The following is a 22,928-nucleotide window of genomic DNA, read 5'->3' as shown; positions in this document are numbered from 1 at the left end:
AAAAAAAAAGCCTATGGATTTTTTTCCACTGTTTTTCCCTCAGCGTACCCTTGAGCTGACCAGTTTCTCCCCCGAAGGAGAGCCGGGACGAGTAGGCCGCGCCCCCCCCCCCCCCCCCCCCCGGCCCGACCAGGCGCCCGGCTCCTGAGGAGAGCAGGCGGGAACGCGGGCGAATGGCGCCTGCCGTCAGGCTTCAGAAGGACACTCAAAAAAAAAAAAAAATAAATAAAGAGGCTCATGGCGTCAGGATTGATGTCACCGCTGCCGGCAAGGGCTTTCCACGGCCCCGGGACGCGGGCCGGGGCGGCGGCGATGGCGGCCGCACACAAAGCGGGGCGGTGCATGCTGGGAGTTGTAGTCCGGCGGGCGGGAGCGGGCGGCGGCGGGCAGTGGCCGCCTACTATTCCCATCGTGCCCTGCGAAAGGAGTGGAGGGGGTGGGGGGTGTGAGGTGCCCGGATGTGGCCGGCGCCGGAAGAGAAGCGGGTCTCTTCGGGGCCGGCCATCTTGTGCGGCAGCGAGCAGGGCGCGGGGGGCCCGGCAGCATCGGAGGAGGATCCCGCCGACGGGGGCCCATCATGCCCGGACACCTGCAGGAGGGCTTCGGCTGCGTCGTCACCAACCGCTTCGACCAGCTCTTTGATGACGAGTCCGACCCCTTCGAGGTGCTGAGGGCGGCCGAGACCCGGAGGAAAGAGAGCGGCGGCGGCGGCGGGAGCCAGGGGGGCGGCGGGGCCCGCGGAGGTCCGGCGGGCGCCCAGACCAACTCCTCCGGCGGGGCTGGCGGCGGCGGCCCGGGCCAGGCGGGCGCCGGCGTCGGCAGCGCGGCCAAGCAGCTGCGCAGGGAGTCCCAGAAGGAGCGCAAGAACCCGCTGCCCCCCTTCGCCGCCTCGGCCGGAGACCGCCGGGAGGAGGGCAGCGGCCAGCCCGGCGCCCCGCTGCGGAAGGAGGGTGAGCGTGGCGGCGGGGGGGAGAAGGGAGGGAGCCGGGGGCCGCCGGGCCCGGCCCCGCCGAGGGGCCGCCCCTCGCCCCTCCGCGCACAAAGGAGGCGGCGGCGGCGGGAAGGCCCCGGCCAGGGCCGAGACGGCGGTGGCGGCCCCGGGCCTCGCAACCACGTGTGGGAGCGCATGGCGGGTGGAGGCCCTGGGAGGCGGCGGAGCTCCGGGAGGAGCGGCCGCACGTGTCCCCGCCGCCCGGGCCGCTCAAAATGGAGTCGGGCCTGGCCGGGGGTGCCCGGGAGCTGCCTCCGGAGGTGGCCGGGGTCCGGCGGAGGGAGGGCCGCAGGAACGTGGAATCCTAACGCCCCAGCCTAAACTGAAATGGCGTTCGGTGCCCCCGGACGGCTCTGACAGGGTGTTGGGCGGTCCCGGGGCTCTTCGCAGTTCGCGTGGGTTCTTCTTCTTGGGAATGGTGGTGAGAGCCTGGCCCAGGTTGCCCAGAGAAGCTGTGGCTGCCCCATCCCTGGAGGGGTTCAAGGCCAGGTTGGAGGGGGCTTGGAGCAACCTGGTCTGGTGGGAGGTGTCCCTGCCCAGGGCAGGGGGGTTGGAACTTCATGATCTTTAAGGTTTTTTCCCACCCAAACCATTCTATGAGAGAAATCACGCATGTATTTTAAAAATACATTGTGTGAATTCTCAGCCACGTTCGTGTAAACCCATAAGATACCCCGCACGGGGAACTTTGCTGAAAAAGAAAAGAAATCAAAGTGTGAAGAGCTGAAACGAATGTTCTCTGGCCAAAATAACGAGTAGGACGCAGCTCTGCGTGAAGAGGGATAGATTCTGTGGGCGCAGGTCGGCCCGTGGCAGGCGGTTCTACCGCACACGAACTTCGGGCTCACGTCGACTCTGATTAAATTGGAATCCTTGACATGCATCAAAGCGCGGTGACAGCGTTGGACGTGCGGGTGAGGAAATGGCTTGCCACCTGCAGTTTAACTCCCAACGATCCTTTCGGAAAACAGGGCCAGTTCAGGAGAGCTACATGAAAAGCATCTTAATACTTTAGCGTTTACTGCAGTGCGTGTTGCAAAATATCCTCTGCCGCGTTTTATGCTTTTTTAAGAAAGAAACTGTTTTAATACAATAGTTGTTTTGGAAAACAGGCATCCCAAATGTTACTTGAAAACACCTTGTGAGAAGCAGATGTCAGGGACCGCATTACAAGACTCTTTGCTTATGGATCTTTTGGATTGTTAATGCTTGAGAGCTTGTTTTTTTTTTTTTCCCTGGGAGCAATACTTTATCCCGAGTGGCGATTTGCTCTGGAAATATTAGTCAGCCACAGAATTGTGGTGTCGTCCCTGGCGAGGTAAACCCTGAACCGTGGGCACTGGCTTTGCCCAACAGGAGAGGGCGCGGAGGGGGTTTGGTGGGGCCAGCGGTCCCTGTTTGTTTACCTCCCGGTTTTCACATTCGTTTTCAAGACCGAGCACTACTTTGCTATAAAAAAAGGTATTTGGTGGCTTATTATAGCAACAAAACAGAGAAAGGCAGGTCTGCTTTCGTAGCAGTGCATCTGGAGCACTGTAGTAAACAAAGTCACTTTGCAGTTTGAAAATACCTATTTTTGGGGGGGGGGGGCGGCGACGGGGACGGGACACAGTACTTTTAACAACATAAAGGCACTTGATGCCATTTATCAACGGGGTTTCTTTCCTGTGTATTGCAGTTTAAAACTATTCCGCTACTATGTAAAGGTGCAGCTTATTTGACTGGTGAGTTACCAGTTCAAAGCTTTGTGATTCTAAGAAATAAAAAAGAAAAAAAAAAAAAAAAGCAATAACTTGTATTTTTGGTTAGGCTTCACCAGGAACCGGGTTTTTCTGAGCACAGGGTGTCAAACTTGAAATTCAAAAGCCGTGGATTATTCATTCCAGTTCTGCAACATACCTCCAAAAAAAAAAAGAAAAAGCCTGTTTGCTTTCCATGCTGAGCTTTACCTCTTAAAACCAAATGGTCCTCCTTAGTTTGAGAAGCCTTTTCAAAGTAAATGTGAGTGAGTTTAACCCCTGCATTTCCTCAGGGAATAAAGGTGATTTAGCAAGCGATGTGTGTCATGCAAAGCTCACGTTAAATACAGCTTGGAAGGTGAGGAAGACATTGTTCGTTTGGGTGTGTTGGCTTGGATATCATTACAACTGTAGCTTCTTTAGCCCCACCCAAATGTGACATTGCTTGTTAGGCAGGAACTGAGTTCTTTTTCTAAAAAAAAAAATTAAAAATTGGCAGCTTTTAATTTAAAGGCTAATTCACATTTCTTAAGCCAGCCTTAGTGTTTTTCCCCTAAACATTTTGGCAAGAAAATAGTTTAACAAAGGAGTGATGTGCTTGTTCAGATCTTTCTAAAGAAGAGTAAACGGGCCTTTTGAAGGAGTATAAAAAACAAAACAAAACAACCCTGTATTTAAGATCCTTCAGGTGTTTTAGTGAAGAATATAATGTCCATGTGGAGTTATTATTTAAAAAAAAAAAAACAAAACAACTTTCGGAAGGGACAGAGAAGGAGGGAAGAAGGCTGGGCAGTTCAGTGGCACAGTGCATTCTTAAACTATTTTAAGTAAGCACACAATGAGGTGAGTCTTTTTCAGGGAGTGTGTATTGGACTGGGAGGACTGGTGTGGATGAGCACATCATTTAGTCACTGACCAGTACCTGCTGTCCTGGCTGCAGATGACACCTCCCTGGGTGAGGGTGGCACTGTCCTGGGTCACTTGGCCAAAAAAGCCTCCCAAGAAGAGTGTAGTGGGATGAAGCAGGGTGATACTGACTTCATTTTGGGGCACGTCAAAATAAAAACCACTTGTTTTACCTGAAAAGCACCTTTCAGAGGAAAAAAATAAATTATCTCACTTACCTTGATCCTTCTTTGAAAGTTGACCCTGTCGTTTTAACATGAATTATTAATGTGTTGTGTGCTCTGACAGGTTTCGTTTCCTACAATATTGTAAGACTTGTACAAAATATAACTTGATTGAAATGCTGCGTAAAAATATGAATAAGAACAGTCAAATGATCTACAGTGACTTTTTGATAAAAGTGTCGTTTCTCAGCTTATCTAGTCACAAGGCTAGAAGAAAAACTTCAATTCCAGCTTACCTTCGATATTGTTTTACGGTGTTGAGAGTCGGTATCTCTCCTGGAGCAGCTCCACATTCCGTTGATGTGTTTTGCCTCATGTTTCAGGGATAAGACGTATCGGCAGGAGGCCCGACCAGCAGCAACAGCAGCAGCAGGGAGAAGGGAAGCCTATTGACAGGAGACCGGAGAGACGACCTCCTCGTGAGCGCCGCTTCGATAAACCTGCTGATGAGAAAGGCGAAGGAGGAGAATTTTCTGTTGATAAGTAAGAATTTTGTCTTGCCTGACAAGTTTTCCTAGGTTTGATAGGAAGGGGATGTCCTGCCTTTTGCTGCTAGGTTTAAAAAATACATATATAAAAAGAGCAGCTGATTGAATCAAAAGTAAATTAATTGAATTAAATGGTCAGTCACAAGAAGAGCATATGTCATGTAGAAGATAACACTTTTCTTTCTTTTTCCATGATTTTGTTTACAAACTTGACTCAAATTATAGACCAGGAATGATCTACCATGAACAGTCCCATTGGTTTAACTGAAAATATTGCTTAAATCAGTAAGCAATATCAACCATATTTCTCTAAGTCCATAGCAGGTAGCTCAGGAAAGGGACTTGAGCACGGCCGTTGCCTGCCCGATGAGGTTTGTTTGCCGTTAGAGCTGTTGCTTAAATCTGTACAGCTGACTTCAAGCCAATAAATGTTTTTCCATGTAGGCGTTCACACCTTGGCTGTAGTGACATCAGATCTGGAAGTGGTGAAGCCGCCTTACATCTAGGCAGGAGCTAAAAGTCTCTTGAGTATCACGAGGGATTCAGAATTCAAGTGTTCTGGAAGTAATGTTCAAATATTAAAGTTTTAGTAGCAAACATTAAAATCCTTTTAAAAAGTCAGTTGGATGAATGTGAGTTGAATTGGAGTTGTAGTATCAGCTAGTTATGGAGCGCAATCCAAATGCTAAATTTTGGAGTTTAACTCCAGAAGATGTAAAGAAACATTAGTCGTTCTGAGCGTGTTTCCACATTCTAAATGCGGGTGTTCTATATGCGTGTTTTTTCAGTGTAATACTTTGGTATTAAAATCAGAGCCTCGACACGGTTACAAACAGTAATTATTGAAGGACAAGAGTAAGTAAATAAAATTCTCAAAAGAGGAAAAGAAAACCTTAAAGGTGAAATACTCAAGTGTGGGCTGTTCCGTGCTTAGACCCATTCTGGACCGACCTATGCGTGGACGTGGTGGACTTGGACGAGGACGTGGACGCGGCCGTGGAATGGGCAGAGGAGATGGGTTTGACTCCCGTGGCAAACGTGAATTTGACAGACACAGCGGCAGCGATAGATCGTAAGTCTTTAACTTCTTTATTGGTTTTTTTGGCTATTCTTTACAATTACTACACATTTTAAAATTTGCCTTTGAATTTCTGTGTCTGGACACTATAATGTTAACTCAGTTTTGTTAGTTCTGTTTCACATTCACATTTCAGCGGCCTAAAGCATGAGGACAAGCGCGGTGGCAGTGGATCACACAACTGGGGAACCGTCAAAGACGAGCTAACGTTAGTAATCTGTAATTGCTCAGAAAACTATGATTAGCAGAATGTTAATAAATAAATCCTAATTTTTAGGGCTTGCAAAACGTAGAGATTTAGCTGCCTTTCTTGCCCTTGATTTTTGATAATTTTTGCTATGCTATTAAAGCGGAATTTAGAAAATCAGTTGATTTCTTGTAGCATAAGAGAAGGCTTCACTGTTAAAGCCAGAATTTGGAATGGGGGGGGGGTGTCTTGTGCTGATTTTTGAACATTAAAAAAATCAAATAATTTAATGTTAACAATTTTGATCAGGTTGAGCATGCTTTTTCAGAAGTGTTACATTGAAAACAATATTTTTAATGGCCAAATTGGTTTTGTGTCAAGGGTCTCAGAATGGGCACTAGTGAGTTTTGGGGGAAAACTGTGAGGAAGGTGGAAAGCAGAGAATTTAAAAGGCCCAGAGAGCGCCAATTCTTAAGGAAGTAGTTCTTTTTAAAGAAGAATGGGTTGTGTAAATCCACTATAGAACTTAGTCATTGATTTTATGTAGCTTTTAAATCGGGCTGAACTTTTAAAAAACAAACCCCCAAACGTTCTGTAATTGCAGTGAACTGGATCAGTCGGCTGTAACTGAGGAAACGCCAGAGGGAGAGGAACATCCGCCTGCTGACTCGGAAAACAAGTGAGTGCCACCCCTCTTAATGCTCTTTGATTGCTTCCAAGGTAGCATGGTTTTGCCTTTAACCTCTGCTATTTATTCCTACTCCAAACCTAGATTATATTTTCTTCAGTAGATAGAATATTATCCACAATTCTGCTGGAAGACCATCTCTTTAAAAACTGGATGTCTAAAAATCGTTGTCTTGAAACTGTTAATTAGTGTTATGCAGGCTCTTAGGTCACTTTCAGATTTAGTTATTAATAATCAGTTTAATACGCTTAGGGTCTGGGGATCACAACTCCTAAGTACCAAATCCAAAAGCATCCGTGCTCATAACTAGGTAAAACCACCAAGAGAAGGGGACAAAATGTTCTTCTGCCAGCAGAAGGCAATATATGTTTTTTTAAATTTAGTTTTTCAAAGCAGCTGTTGGGACTGTGTGACTGGCCTGTGGAGGAAGGCTTATGCCTCTCTCCTCCTCCAGCTTCCCTGTATGCAGGCAATTTTCAAACAAGTTAATTCGATTCCTTCTCGTTTCACTTGGCCACTGGTACAGAAGAAACCAGTGACTGAATAAATGAAACAGAGTAACCAGAGAAGCAGAATGAGCAATAGTCCTACTCACAGCTGATGTAAAAACGTGATACAAATTTTTATGGTAGCGTAGTACAATAATATGTATTTTAAGGAGAAATGTCCTTTATGGTGGATTCAAAATGGCAAACAGATAAAAGGTAGAGTTTTGACATCCTTGTTTGCATGAGATCTCTAATTGGGAGTTTGCTGTAGCTTGAGTTCCTCGTTAATAACTTTGGTTAGTGGTAAAGAGAGTACAAGTACTGCATAGAGAATAAAAAGTTGATTTAAGTAAAAAAAAGACTTAAATGCTTTTTTCCTATGTTAAGGTCATCTTGTATACAGAAGCAGTGTGAGAAATAGAAATAAGGAATTACGGCTTCAGCATTGGTCAGAAAATGCAAGTTGGCTAGTCCTCAGAAAAATAATACGTATTGGAAATCTGGATATATTAAATTTGCTGTGTCTGCAGTATTTCCTGGATCTTTATTTGTCTTTATTATCCAGTGCTTGACCAGATACTGACCCATCCGTGTGCAGATCACTTATCTGCAAAATTCTGCAGGCTGTTTGTATTTATCTTCTTCCTCAAAATCTGTGGAAATGTGTACTTTTTCCGCTTTCAAGCATAACACATCTGTTGGAATCCATCACTGATCTCTAGAAAAGCGTCTTTACGTGGGTTAGTTTCCAGGTTGACTAGTTGGGAGTGGATCTCTAACCTAAATGTTTCAGCAGAACGGTGAGATGTTTTACTGCATTAAAATGTGCAGAATGCCAAGGGGGAATATCTTTCCCTTGAGAAAAAAAAAATGCTTCTGAATATATACCATGTCAAAAATCATTCTACAGAATGAGAAAAAATTGAAATGCTGTAATTTTGTCATAAAATCTTTGCATTATTACATCAAAATTAATGGCTACAAAACAACTTTAAAGTTGAGGCTTTTGCGATCCTTTTGCCACACATACATGGCACTATTTTTCTATAAATCAGAAATTTAGTTGCATAAACACACAGAGGAATGACTAGAGGATTGACTGCCTATGTAGTTGGAATGTGATCTGTTCTTGAGCGTAGTTGTTGTGTGTTTTACTTAAAAATAGCTCTTTGGCAGAAGGTAGGGGCACCAGAGATTTACAATGAGGTCATACATGCACAAGTAACTAAATTGTAAGTTGCTGTTGTTTCAGTTTAGCTGAAAGTAAAAATTCTTTCAGTTACGTGGGACATAATTAATTGTCTTTGGTTCAATAAAGAAAGCACACTATCCAAAACTGATTATATTCTGGTTTTTAAAAAACTGACAAGCTTGAAAATTGTGGTAAGAACGAGCTCTCTCTCACTGCCTTAACTTGAAATTTTGTGAGAGAGGGATCTCAAAAAGGGCAAGGGGGAAGCTCCAAACAAGTCCATTGCATAAGTTATGCTCCTGTATTTGTAAAGAAAATTACCATTAATGTGGAGAATAGATGGCATGGATCAGTATTAATTTTAACATTTTGCTGTGCTTGCCATTTACTTGCTGAAAAGTGTCTGGCTGTGATTGTTTTTTGGCTCTCTGGCTAAAGGAGATGAGTTTTCATTTGTGCTTTCTGAGCGATGGAAATGAGGGGGGTTTGTATACATCTCTGCTAAATACTTGACAAACTTTTTTATAGCCTGATGCCAGTTAACAACTGATTCTGAATTTATCTAGAACGTGAGTTCTAATTTACGATGATAATAATATCTGTGAATTTACTGCAGAGAGAATGAGGTTGAAGAAGTTAAGGAAGAAGGCCCTAAGGAAATGACTCTGGACGAGTGGAAAGCTATTCAGAGTAAGGATCGTGCAAAAGTGGAGTTCAACATCCGTAAACCAAATGAGGGTGCTGATGGGCAGTGGAAAAAAGGATTTGTTCTTCACAAGTCAAAGAGTGAGGAGGTAAAGTGATTTTCACTACTTGTTAGTATCCAAATTGTATAGGTTTTTCCATTGATGCACATTTCTTGGATTGGAAGCTCCGTTCTTTGTGATGTTGACCTGTAGCTAAAAGTTTATAAAGTGGGAACAACGTTTCTTTTAATAAAACAGAGGTTATGCAGTAGCATAATTAGCCATTCTTACTGTGTTTAGTTTTTTTAGTTGATCTGTACCCTTGGGTTGGTTTATACTGGGGTATAATCTAGAGATGAGACTGGAATTCAGCTGCGTCTGGGCAGGGAGCTTTGTAAGGACCCTCTCTTGAGGAGCGTTGCAGAAGTTTGTCAATAGCAAATTTATTTCTTTGCTTTTTTTAAAGAAAGCTTATGTTATTTAGCATCTCTGTTAGTCTTCTGCGGTACAGGGATTTATGGTGCTCACTTAACAGGATGGAAGGTTGAAGAAACGCTGGTTATGCCTCAGATACCTTAATACCCAGGCTGTGTATCTTAAGTTTGCAACATGCGTATCTTCTCATTTTGTAATATTCTGTATACAACTGTCCTTGCAGCTTGTGAGAAACCAGTTGAAATACATTTGTGTTTTTCAGTGATACTCGACATAGTTGCTGTAGAATTATTTTAATATTGCAGTTTCTCAAGTGTCATTGCAAAATACTTAATTATTCTTTTCCAAGATAGTGAGAGTGGGAAGGAGAGACGTACTCTTCCACTTCAGAAGGGAGGAAAGTGCTGAGAGCTCTGTTCTCTTAATGCAGGGCTGCATTAATCTTTGCTTTTAATCTTTGTTTTTAACGCTCTGTAATATGTTAAGTGGTCCCCTTTAAGCTAGCGGTGGCCTGCAGCTTTGTATACCAGATGGTTCTGACTCCCTTTGAAGTAACTAGATAGTATGTAACATTCTGTTTGGTCTTCTATTATGTATTTCTGCTATTTCACACCTTGTCAGTGTTTTCTTCTCAGCTGGGGACATAATAAAGATGGGCAGGCAGTAGGCAGTGCTTTCCAGTGAAAACTCCATTTCTAATCTTCCTGAACTCAGAACAAGTTTGACTTTGTCACAGTCATGGTATTTTTCTTTTCTTGCTGTGCAGGGTAGTTCAGTTCTTTAAACAATTCCATATCTTTTTATTTACCTTAAGCTGTTTGGTGTTGGAAGTGTTCATGAAATATTGCTTTCTCTGGCTTGTGTAGAAAAGGCAAACTGAGTTAAGCTTAATGTTACTGTATATTAAAAGACAATGTTTGGAGAGAAGTATTTCTGTACTTCACCAAGATTTACTAAGCCTGTAGTCCTGCCGGTGTGTCAAGAACTATCTCCCAGCCCCAGTCTCTCCAAAGTAGATTCATCTGATGTTTAGTCAGCTGAAGACTTTTTTTTTTTTTAAGTTATCTGTGTGTAAGATGGTGGTACTTTTACACTCTTGAGTAATGTAAAAGCTAGAAAGGTCTGTACTGCATTTTCCATTTAGATAAATGAATCGGTAGTTAACTCAAAAAAACCCAAACAAAACCAATGAGAGTAACTAATCAAATTACTCTTATGGAAGAAGTGCCATAATTAGTAGAATGTTCTATTTGAGAGGTGTATTCTGCTAACCTCAAAGAAATGAGTCAGATATTTTTAACGCTATCACATGAGAAGTTAACAGGTCCTTGCTGTATAAGCACAGAACTGAGGTATTAACGAAATTGCCATTAAATGTAGATGCTTTTAGCCTACTTTTATTGTATGTCCAGCAGGTGTCTCTCCCCATTTCACTTACTCATTGTTCACTGATCCCTTGGGAAGCAGCATGGGGGGATTTTGTCAAGTTTTACAGCAAAATAGCTCTATAACAGGTGTTAGGAAAGCCTTCACTGCGGCTCCTTTGTGAGCAGGTTTAGAAGGTGGAATATTTAGAAGTTATGAACAAAACCTACCTGCTCTTCTTTATCTGATTGTCTTCTTGGAAATACCTGTGAGTCATGAAATGAAGGTTGATGTGAGGTTTCTGTGATTCTTATTGATAAGAAGGGAGTTGATGTGTGAAAGTGACTTGGTTTATAGGTAAATTCTGGGTTTTGGCCTCAAATCTGTACTCTTGCAGCTGAAAAAGTCACAGTGTGCCATGGTGGATGTTCTCAGGAGTTTGGATTGAAGCGTTGTGATGACCACCCTCGTTCCTGTTGCTTGGGAACTACTGGGAGAATGTCCTAGGAGTCTGGGGGGAAAAAGGAGTGTGAGGATCTAGTGCTGTTCGTCTTAGTCTTATGAAAGAGCTCTCCTCCTCCTCCTCGTGCTCTTCACCAAGGGGTGAAACGCTTGACCCCGTCTGAGGTCTTTCTTCTTTTTCACATTTTCTTTGCAATTACTAGAAAGCGATACGTTGTATTAAAAAAACAAAACAAACAAAAAAACCCACCCCAACCTCCTAATAGTGTCTCAGATTCTTGGTGGTTTAATCTGAAATCCATGTGTATTGGCAGCTCTGGTCTGATGAGACTCTTTCCAGGAGATCAGGTTATGCCATAAAATATAAATTCTTTTTTCCTTTTCCCTGCAGCTGGTTTAGTGGCTTGAATCTGTTAAGTTCTGCTAGTGCAGCTGAACAAAAAATGGGAAGGAGTTGACATTTTGGAGAGATCTTAAATTCTTTTTCTGAAAGTTGGGTGCAAGTCTCCTGGAAGGACTGAACACCAGTAGATCTGTTCCTGCTCCATGTGTCTGCTGTGCTGTGTCCCTTCCCTGTGCCTTCAAACTTCCTTGCTGATCTAATCGCTTCCTTAGAGGATGTTGCAGTGGGAGACTGAGAAATATGTTTTGGAAAACGATAGTTCCATCTTCTCAAAATTTGGAGGAATGACTCTTGAATCGAGGCTGTGCAGAAACCTTTTCTCTTTAACAGTAATTTTAAACATCCCACGCTCTTACCTGTCTAGTTCTGTACACGGTGTGCCTATGCTAGAGATCACCTGCATGCCTGGGCTCTAATAAGGAGTTTCCAGCAGCTTGAATTAAACTTTTTTTTTATATCGATCTGAGATTTCTCTTGTCTCCACGCCTGTGGTACGGTCCATCCTCTGATCTTTCTGGATGCTCGCACGGCTTTTGGTCTCATCCTTTCGCTGCTTCATGTGCTCAGTGACATCTGTATCCGGCGAGTTTGTGTGACCTTATTACCTGTTGTTTCTGTATGTAGTTGAGTCTCATTTCTTCCTTTTGTTTTCTCCCTTTGTTCCTTTTGTCACTTTGGCGTGGACACGCAACTTTCATCAGACAAAGGCGATGACAGAAATGCAGGGGAGTCTGCTGGAGTCAAATGAGGTACTGATCCTTTATATCTAACTGGTAATACCTGTGTTCTGATAAGAGCCCCTTCTGAAATGAAGGGCTGGATATTAAGAAGTCACAAAAATAGAGAATACAAGTAGATACAATCTGGAGCTCTTCTGTCCATGCCTCTTGTCTAACTGCACACCATATACCCATCATAATTAGTACCCTTGCTGCTAATTGAGCTGAATTCAAACCTTATCATAAAAGCTTCTATCATGAGTTTCTTTATTTTTGTTGTTGTTGCTGTTGTTTTTCCATATCTCGCTGTCTGCTTTGGCTCCCTTTCCCTTACTAGCTTGTTCTCGGTTTTTGACCACCTTCCCCAAGACCCATAAATGCAGTGATGCCTTCAAGAACCTGTGAGGTGTTAGATCTGGTGAGAGTTGCCAATACATATAAATTAAACGCTTCCAAAGATGATTCAGAATAAGCAATTTGTAGGGTTTGTCTTTGACTGTTGTCACCTAAGTGATAGAAGAGGATGAGGAGAACATGCCAGGTCTTTTATTTGTGTTTTCAATTAGCTTTAGTTACTTTGGACAAAGAAATCGTGTTACATATATAGAGAATTTACTATTTGTTGGGTGTAGTGGTTAAACTGAAGTTAAGTTGTGAAAATGCAATGTTTTTGGTAGATTGTAGTGTTTCTTTAGTAACAGTGTAGGGTAGGAAATGCACAGAATTATTGTTAAATCCACTGATAATACGTCTCAGAAAAGAAAACATCACATAACTGCCAGTAAGCTGAAAATACCATCTCAGTATCCTGCAGTGATCAAATGTAGTAAAATATTAAGTAGGAAGAAAGGAATCAAAGCTGTAACAAAAGGTATCGCGTACTATTTTACAGATTGTACTTATATTTAGGTAATGTCAGGCTGAGATGTAGAATGAGTTTTCTCTGGAAAAACAACTGCTTAGGCTGCCGCCTTGTCCTGCTGACAGGACCAAGGAGTAATGACAGGACAAGGGGTAGTGGTTTTAAATTGGCAGAGGGGAGATTTAGATTAGATATTAGGAGGAAATTCTTTACCGTGAGGGTAGTGAAGCACTGGAACAGGTTGCCCAGGGAAGTTGTGGCTGCCCCGTCCCTGGAAGTGTTTAAGGCCAGGCTGGATGGGGCTTTGAGCAACCTGCTCTAGTGGAGGTGTCCCAATGATCTTTAAGGTCCCTTCCAAATCTAACCATTCTATGATTCCTGAGTTTGGAAAAGAAGTCTCTGAGGGATGGGTGTATAATGCAGAGACCTCTCTGTATCCATTGCCTGCCTTGTGAAGGATCCTCAGACTGTAATTAAAGAGTATAGGGCTTTATTGCACAATGTGTTGCCTTTGAAAATCAGCATATTGTGCAATTACACCACCAGAAAAGTAAGTTGTAGTCGATAGGTTTAAGCTTGCACATGGTACTTCTGTAGAAAAAAAACAAGCAAACTGCAAATTGCTGTGCCAGGAATTAGGGGTTTTTAGGAAAAGAAAGCGTTGTTTGTTGTTGTGTTTCCAAAACACGATGATTGGGCCTTGGAAGAGGCAGAGATGGACTAGATAAACCCTCAAGTCTGATGCAGGGGGCTCAGTTTTACTTTTTGTCTATCATCATAGGTGCCAAAAACTGACTTATTACATGGAAAAACTATTAATTTGAGAATACTTGGGGGGTTTTGTGTTCATTGTACAATAATTTGAAATTCTAAATGCTCTGAATAGTAGCATTTATGGCGTTAGATGTAACTCTTCGGCGCATACCTTGCTCTTGGAGGCTTGAGTTTCTCACTGTGAATGCACTGGGAACCAACTGGCTGTAAGATAATGTTGTGTCGTGGCAAAGGTGATGAGAGTCCTATTTTTCAGTGTTTTTCAGTGTAATTGGTGAGACTGGTTCTCTGTTTCAGCATTAATGTTTTGGCTACTTCAGTTACTTCCCGTTTGCACTGTTTATGCCTCGTTTGCTGTTTGTTATGGCTAATCCAAATCAATAAGGGGTTCTTACCAATCTCCCTTGTTTTAAATATTTATACAGGGCTAAGCAAATGAGAAAGTGTAAAGTACTCATTGAGCAAAATAAAGATGGGTTCCCAAGTAAGTATTTAAAAAGAACGAAATGAATCGCTAGAGCCTGAAGACTTCTCAGGATGCAAAGTGAGAAGAGAAATGCTAGAGAATGAGGTTCTGTGCTGCCTTGGTGATAGCTTGATCTCAGCTAAACCTGACCTTGTTCCTCTGAAGGAACTCCAGAGCTTCCCTGAATTACCTTGGAAACGCAAAATACCTTTGTTTGCTCAAGCTCTTACTTGATTACCTGGATGTGGTTTTTGTCACCTGCACAAGTGGTATAACTTGATTCCTAACAATTTGTGCACTGTCCTTTGACTTGAATCAATCAAGGTGATTGGTCCTCAATTTGGGAGCGTGTTTGGAAAAGTTTTTTTGGGTGATACTTTTTTTTTCTTACTGACAGAGAAATACTCATTTCAGGCTCACGCTGAGGACTCGGTAATGGATCATCACTTCCGCAAACCAGCAAATGATATCACATCCCAGCTGGAGATCAACTTTGGAGACCTCGGCCGCCCCGGACGTGGTGGCAGAGGGGGGCGGGGTGGCCGAGGACGTGGTGGCAGGGCCAGCCGTGGAGGCAGAACTGACAAGGTCAGTAGCTACAGCTCTCATCTACAAGGAGCTTTAATTTCATTTGTTCTTAGGGTTTTCATCAGATAGTTTTAAGTGTCTTCCTTATTTCTGAAGGAGTTGCTCTGACAACAAACACCATGTTTTAAAACTAATTAAAGCATCCATTCTTACAAATTTCCTTTAAACTAAGTTGCTCTTAGGACAAAAGGATGAATATTTTAGTGGTGTTCTTATTAAACACCAAAAAAAGGGAGGGTGGGGAGTAGGTTGGGTTAAAAAAAAGTGTCCGTCCTTGTATCTAAACCAGAAAAATGACTCTTCTGGCCAGATCTGAATGTACCATGAGATGCTCCTGTTTGTGCCAGAGCGACACCGCAAGTGTAAGAGTGGTTATTTTCAGACACGGTCACGGTGTATCTGCATTGTGACCTCTTGGGGATGAAAGACTGGTTCTATGGCTGTGTGTTTTATCTTGAATTTGAGGAATTTAGAGTTTTCATGTGGATTTACTGGGTTTTCTTTTTAATCTGCAGTAATGTATTTTTCCTCCTCTTGTCTTAAGGAAATGCTCAGGAAAAGCACTGGAGCTTTTCCCAGTGTTGGGAACTGGGGAGAGAACATGGAAAGTTGAAGTATTGTAGTGTAGCTACAGTAAAGATTTGATTTAATACGGGTCAATTACTTGGGTTAAATGCACCAAATCAAGTTGTTCCTCACTGAAAAACGTGCTCAGTCTGTGTGGTGTGGATTTCTTCACATCCACCAGACTTGCTCTTTTTTGTCTCTTCTGGGACACTGACTTTGTGTTCTCTTTTACACTGGTCACTTTACGTTTTAGGCTTATTCATTGGAAAACTCTCTACTGATACCAATATAAGAAAATTTTAAGGAATTGAAATCAAATAGTCCTGGTGGTTGCTCTGAGTTTTCACTGATGCGGCTTCTTGCTTCTTCAAGAACACTGTCTTAAAGTAGTTAAAACCTTTTCTGCGGCTTATTTTCTGTTGACTTTATTTCTTTCCTTCCAGTTGGTTAAGGAGTTTGACGTGATCCACACACCCAACCAGGTTGGTGATCTCCCCTGGCATTTCCCTTACCTGTGACCAAGGTTCTCCTGCACTGACGTGGCTTTTTTTGGCTTGTTTTCTGCTTTCCTGTAACGAGCAACCAGAGATACTAAAGCTATAGGCTTAAGACCCTGCTATTACCTTTTAATTCTAGTTTTGGTAGTTCTGCAGTGCCTTAGTCTTGCCTGTAGGTGCTGATACAACTTCTATTGGAATGATTTAAATCCATCTCTTGATAGATTAATATGTCTACAAGAAATTCCCCTATCCTGGCTCTTCCTACTCTACTTCTATTCCACATCCCTTGTGGACAACATGAAGAGTATTTTAAAATACTAAATTTCTGCATTTCATCGCAGCACTGTTTTTTAGGTGTAGTACAGAGCCTTTTAAGAAAGCTCAGTTAGGAATTACTGGGGAGATTCTTGGTTAATGGATGAATTTCTAGGGCTAGGTTGGCACAAAAGTTCTTTTTATCAACAGCTAGTTTGTGACTGGGGAAAAATGAAACATGTGAAACTTAATTTGTGCCACAAACAGGCCTTTTCTGTAACACTTCAGTCGTGTCCCTGGGTAAGAATTGATGGTTACGAGCTGGAATAGCATAAACCCACGCGTAGGGGTCTCTTTAAGAATGGAAAAAGAGATGTACTCGTACCCTTACGCAGTAACCATGTGCAAACACGGTCTGGTTGCCTGTAATGCCTCTTCAAATAGCTTTGATTGAAAAAGCACTAGAGGAGACTATCTAGTCCTTGGAATAAAAAAAAAGTGTTGCTTGTCATGTGGGGAAAAAGTTGCTTTTCTGGTAATTTTTCCAGTGCTAGACTGTTACTCTGCTCTACGTTGTTGAATCCTGGTATTTCCCTATGGAATAGGGTTCGGGTTAAAGTAGTTTTAAAAAGGAGGAATTCCCACCTCTATTTGGGGTGCAGGGACATTCACCCAGTCTGTCTGCACAGGGACGGAGGCTTAACCTTGTCCCCGTGTCCACCACCAAGTGGTGCCAATGTCTCACACTGCGCGGAAGGACTCGTTAACAGGTGAATAATTAAAAACACCAAAGGGAAGGAATAACTCTCTGCTGTTTCTCTTTCAGTCAAGTGCTTCTGCTCCTGATGTAGATGACCCAGAGGCTTTCCCAGCTCTGTCCTAAACTGGATGTCATAAGCCAACCCTGCCCTCGTCGGGCCTTCCTCTCCGAGGCTTGCATGCTTAAGGATCCTAAACAACTAAGAAATTTAAAAAAAGAAAAAAAAGAGACTGTCATTCATACCATTCACACCTAAAGACTGAATTTTATCTGTTTTGAAAATGAACTTCTCTCGCTACACAGAAGCAACAATATGGTAGTCAGTTTTGTATTTAGAAATGTAATGGTAGCAGGGATGTTTTCATAATTTTTTCAGAGATTATGCATTCTTCATGGATACTTTTTTGTATTGCTGCTTGAAAATATGCGTTTCCAAACTTGAAATATAGGTGTGAACAGTGTGTACCAGTTAAAAGCTTTCACTTCATTTGTGTTTTATTTTGTTGTTTGTTTTTTTTTTTTAATTCATGATTTTAGACGTTTCCTTCCCTCCTCCCCCTCCTGCCCCCCCCCCCCCCCCCCGAACTACAAACTGGGTTTTAATTATTGCACACTCTTTCCGTTTCCTTAATTCCTGTTTAGCAGATTTTTATGAGCCCTTGGTCTTTTGGAATATGTGAAGTTTGAATTTGGCAGACTGTTAGTGCTGTATGGAATACTAACTCCTGGAGTATTTTAGTTTTAATGCCTGATTTCAGACTTGGAAAAAACAGTCATTTTTCATCTATGTTCGGTAGTTTGTTTACACAAAAACCTTTATACAAAATTGATGCCAGATACTTGAAAAAAAAGATCGAAAGCACATTGGTTTCTAGTTAAATACCTGTGTATTGATCCAGCAATGATGTGGGGATAATTGGTCTAAGCAGTTCTTAAAAATTAATGTATTACACCTTCCACTCACCCTTTATACCTTTATTCCCTTACATGGAACAAGATGCTTTGTTGGCAAAAAAAAAAGAGAGAGATTTTAAATTACTAATGCTTTTTCTTCGAGAGGGTACCCTGTAGGTCGGAGTAACCTTTCCCGTTGCTGGAACTGGGAGGCTGGGGAAGATGGGAGCTGCCGCTGCAGAGTCCGGCCGGACTCCGGCTGGGATTTGGAATGGAGCAGCGCAGTCTGACACGCGGAGCACATCATTCCCCATGTATCCCCCAGCGCTTGCTCCGTCCGGCAGAAAAATCCCTGGGGTCTGGCAGGAGGGAGTTTTGGCTTTTCCGTTTGAGATGGGGACATCGCAGTCTGTGCGCGGTACCACAAAAAGCTGCAAAACCCAAACCCCAATGCTTAAACCTCTCGGTCGGAGTTTTCTTCTGGATTTGGGTGGTGTTGGAGACCCGATTTGCTGACAAATGAATGTTTTTTTCAGAGTGAGATTGTAAGAAACCCTTTTCTACCCCCGTAAGTTTAATTTAATCCCTGTGAGCAGGATTTACCACTTCAGGACACAGAAGGAGTTGAGAGAATGACTAATAAAGAGGGGTTCTTAGGGTTTTTATCGGCAGCATTTGTTAGGAGACTTAGAAACAGGTTTCTCATTTTATTTAATGTTTTACACTTTGGACAGCTTATAACATATTTGTAGTTTCTTAACTAGGTAGATAGAAAACAAAAGGTAATGCCCTATTTTTTTAAAGCTGTACAGGACAGGCAAAAAGTGTGGGAGACCTTTGAATAAGAGATACCAGATTCCTTATCTGTGGTGTTTAGCTGGCTTGCTTCATCGGAACTATTTTCTACAAAAGTTGGGGTTGTTTTTGTTGTAAACCACTGTTAATATCATCAGATTAGACTTTTTGGTGCGCTCACCTCGAGTTTGAAAGTTCCAGGCTGGGAGAAGGAGGCAAGTTTTCAAACAGTTGGATGGTAAAACCTCTTGGGTCGTTTCTCTGGACTCTGGGCAGATCTTGCCCACGGTGCGGGGGCTGTTGAAGGCCCAAGCACCGAGTTCTTCCTCTTCCCTCTCCCTTCTGTGGTTTGGTTGACTCTGTTGCAGTTCTAGCTTTAGGGACACCTTAAATAATACCATTAAAGAAATGCCTAGATAGGCAGAAACACACGGAAAAGCTTTCTCTGTAACATAAACCTTCCTCCCTGTATCCAAACGGGATATTTGCCGCTTTGGTTCCCACTCAGCTTTTTTTTCCAGATGACTTTTGGGGCCCTGCTGTAGCCGGGCTTGGTCGGAAGCTTTCCCTTCTGCCCTGTAGAGCAGTTTCCCAAAGGGGGCACATCACGATTTTTCTAGACAGCTTTGTACTCGCAATCGGTCCGTCTGCTCTTCCCATAGATGTAAATTTGCCTCTTTTGGTCCATTTGTGTTGAGAACTAAAACTGTGAACGTCTGATCTTGAAATACTGGTGGGTGTTAACTGAAATAAAGGTTTATTTTCATGCTCTTTTAAAAATGTCATGGAAACACATGGAGATAAAATCTCTTAATTAATAGCGTCTCATCTGGGTTCTGCCCCAGGAGGTCCGGTCTGCCCAGGCATTTCCATCGTCAGGATCGGACTTTGAGAAAAACCCCTCCAAATTGCTTAAGTGCAATTAATGACCTTGCTCATTAGTAACATTAGCTGTCCTCTCGCTTGCTACTTGTGCTGTCACACCAAATCCGGAGGACTAGACCTTTTAAAATCTGACCAATTTGAAAAGAAAAAAAGATGGTCAGCAGAAAACGCTGGAGAGAAATTGGCTTTTGGGATGTAACGATGGGCAGGTTTGAGCATGAAAGTTCATCTTTTGGATGGAATGATGCCGGGAAAGGAGGGAAAGAACAGAAATTCATCTGAAAACATCAGAAGTGGGTGTGAATATTGTGGTGTTTGCAGTCGGAGGAGCTCAGACCACTCTTACCTGTAATGACTCGTTGCCCGTGGAGATGGGTTTGCGTCACCGCGCCTCTTGTTTTAATAAACGCAGGACATATGCCTAAAGCTGACCCTTTCAGCATTTCCTAACCTCCTTCTTTTCTAAAAACTCACCGCGAGGACCACGTCACCTTCATTTTCTGCTCCTTTCCTGGGCTTGGCCTTCACCAGGTCACAGCCAAACATCGTGTTCTTGCTGGGGAGGGGGGGGGTCCTAAACGGACTGGGGGGAATGGTTTGTTTGCCTTTACTGGGAGAATTCCCAGGTAGGAGTTCTAAATGTTTGGTTCCTCTTCCTACTAATGATGGTATTTGTCTCTTCTGGAGTTAAGTCTTCATGTGAAGAAGAGAAATTGCCACATGGTAATTTATCCAGAGGCTTGAGCAAGGAGAAAATGCGCTTTAGTGTCTGCTGGCTGTATGTTGAAGAGCAATACGCGGAAATAGATTGAATGACAAAATAGTGTAATTTTTTTTGCCTTTTTTTGGTATCTAATTTAGTTGTGCGCAGCTGACTGTACTGATTTGTCTGTGGTGCCCAGCCAGAGTCCTCTTGCCAGGGTGGTTGCCAGATGGGGTATGGAGAGCCTGAAAATGGAGTTGTCTTGGATGTCTGGACCCAATTCCGAGCGAAACCTTTGCCTTTTGGTGCCACCAGGTCAAGGTGAGGAAGTGTCTGTCCTCGGGACCAGCTGCTAGACCCAAAAAGCAAAGTGGGAGAGCTGGTATTTTTGCAAAAAAAACCCCCAAATCTTGGGTGTTTTGTGCAGCTGATGGTGTGAGGGGCCTTGTGAGCTGGGCTGATGCGCGGTTGTTCTGTGCCAGACAAAGCTGCTTGGGTTTGTGTTGTAGTTACTGATAAACGTGCTTGAGCCGTCTTCACCCTTGAGATGTTGCCTCAGAGGTGTGTCATCACCAAGAGGTGGGGGAGCTTTATTGTACGTTCTTCCCTGGGCGGAGGGAAGGTAAATGGGATACGGGATTGGTTTCACTGGAGTGTTCCAGTTCAGCAGTTTGGATCGGCGTGTCCCCAGTTTGTGTTTGGGACTTGTATGCGACAAACTGCAGGGTTTCCATTGTCTGGAGGACGAGGGCAAGACTTGCTTCTGTCCTTTCTCCTAAGAAAGCGCCTGAAGGTCTGGGTGAGATTGTGTGGCGCTTGGGGGCAGCGATGCAGAGCAGGAGGGACACGTGTCGGGAAGAGGTGGCCATTGCTATTTACGTGCCTCTTCATGAACCTTTAATGGTTCTCCACCTTTCTCAGACTTGGATGAAGATGCTGAAAGGAGCATCTGCTCTGCAGGTCGCTTGTGAACTGCTGTGAGAAGCTTTTCACATGGAAGTGCATCTTCTCCTGCTGTCCTGTCTGAGTATGTTCAGGTCCCAGCTGTGACCTTGAGCCTGGGGGTCCTGGGCCAGTTTGGAGGTGGCACTGAGGATGCAAGTAGGTCCTGGGGTTGAAATTCTATCCCAGGATACAACTCAAAGCTAAACTTGGAGTCACAGAATGGTTTGGGTTGGAAGGGACCTTAAAGGCCACCCAGTGCCACCCCCTGCCCTGGGCAGGGATACCTCCCACCAGACCAGGTTGCTCCAAACCCCCTCCAACCTGGCCTTGAACCCCTCCAGGGATGGGGCAGCCACAGCTTCTCTGGGCAACCTGGGCCAGGCTCTCACCACCTCAGAACTGCTGTGAAGCCCCTTTGCACGTGTTTTTTTTTTTTCAAGAACCTGCAGATCCATAAATCCTGCCAGCTTTGACCCACCCTGTTGAGCGTGTGGGTGGAAGGGGGGAGTGTGGATCTCCTGCAGTGGTACCGTGGTGAGGCAGAGCGTGATGTGTCCTCACGAGTGTGTGCGTCTCGGTTTTCTGCAGCCGTGATGCTAGAAGGACCCCGTGGCACATCCTGGTGAGGCGCGTGGGCAATGTCCTGCTGCAGAGGAGCCCCCTGGTGCCCACCCCCAGATCTCTGGGTACCCCCAGTGCTCCTCCTGCTGCTTTCTGGGAGCCCTTCCCCGCAGTGCCGTCCCCTCTGCTTTGGGAAAGCCATTCCCTGGGCAGTGGCTGTTGTCGGTCTCGGTTCCTTCTCCCAGAGAAGCATCTTTTCAGGTGGCCCCAGCTCCGATTGTGGGCTCTGGCTACTGAAGGTGTCTCAGCCGGGGAAAGCACAGGGAGAAGTCACCAAGAGCTGGTGCCAGGGTGTAAACTCCTAAAAAAAAGCTTAAACTTAATGTCCACGTGGTATTTTCATCTACCTCTGCCTGTTGCCAAGGTGTTTTCCCAGTGGGGGTGGAGGTGTGGCCCTTGTCAAACCAGGTGATGTGAATATAAGTCCTGCGGTGCCTTTGAACTTGGGAGTGCGAGAGGGTATGAACCTCCTGGAGGGGGGATTTGGTGTAAGAACATGGGGAAAAAGCCAACAGAGATCTCCCTAATGCAGCACTTGGGTTTTGCTCCTCACCTTAAGCGAAAGGCGATGGAAGGAGCTCTGCGGGGCAGCTGAGGGCTGTCTCCTCACCAGGTCACGCACCAGCTCTTCCTGGAGCTGCTCTGAGGTGGCATCACAGGGGGGTTTCACCACCATTTCACATCACTGCCCAGCAGCTCGTGGAGCCAACTGCGGATGGAGGGCAACCACCCGGTCCTGGGGAGGAGGAGGATGGTCCAGGTAAGTTCAGATCCAGAGTACCTTGTTTGAGCAGCAAAACTTCAGGTTCATTATTTTTAAAGACGTTTTATTCCATGTGTAGCTGCGGTGTCGGCCTTGAGCTTGACTGGAGGAGACAACAGGAAGCAAATTTCGGGTTCCCAAGGCTTTATTTATCTCTCTACACGTGCAGTAAACAAAGTCATTACATGTGTAACACACGCTTCCGACCTGTAATTACAATGCTTCAATAAACGAATTAAATCCTTCTCCCCAGTCCATTTGACTTGCTGCGTCCGTGCCGTGCCTGACGTGACCCAGGGTGGCCCCAGCCCCGCTGCCACCCTGTCCCTCGGTGACCACGTGGGCTGGGGGTGCCGCTGTCCCTGGGGACAATGTGGTAAGGAATGTCACCTGTGAAATTCAGCAGTGGTGGTTGCTGGTGTCCCTGTGGCTCCCTGGCCAACAGCTGTGCACATCTGGAGGAGCAATGATGCCCCTGTGGCCAACAGCTGTGCACATC

The 22,928-nt window shown here is 44.2% G+C and overlaps 1 protein-coding gene across 6 annotated transcripts; it reads left to right on the top strand.

Moving 5' to 3' along the window:
- Positions 1-577: 577 nt before the first annotated feature.
- On the top strand, positions 578-19,287 carry SERBP1 (SERPINE1 mRNA binding protein 1). 6 transcript variants are annotated; one of them, XM_074152289.1, is made up of 10 exons: positions 578-950; positions 4,184-4,343; positions 5,283-5,420; positions 5,563-5,634; positions 6,218-6,292; positions 8,598-8,775; positions 12,034-12,081; positions 14,568-14,741; positions 15,752-15,790; positions 16,890-17,833. In XM_074152289.1, exons 1-10 carry the CDS (start codon positions 578-580, stop codon positions 16,944-16,946), a joined length of 1,314 nt encoding a protein of 437 aa, XP_074008390.1. In that variant the 3' UTR covers positions 16,947-17,833. The 6 variants fall into 6 exon arrangements, with proteins under 6 accessions (XP_074008390.1, XP_074008389.1, XP_074008391.1 ...); XM_074152288.1 differs by having other exon boundaries at positions 5,539-5,634; XM_074152290.1 differs by lacking the exon at positions 12,034-12,081 and having other exon boundaries at positions 5,539-5,634; positions 16,890-19,287.
- Positions 19,288-22,928: the final 3,641 nt, after the last annotated feature.

This window comes from Numenius arquata, chromosome 8 (genome assembly GCF_964106895.1).
Source record: "Numenius arquata chromosome 8, bNumArq3.hap1.1, whole genome shotgun sequence".
NCBI classification, from domain to species: domain Eukaryota; kingdom Metazoa; phylum Chordata; class Aves; order Charadriiformes; family Scolopacidae; genus Numenius; species Numenius arquata.
This window is presented reverse-complemented; position numbering and strand designations above follow the sequence as displayed.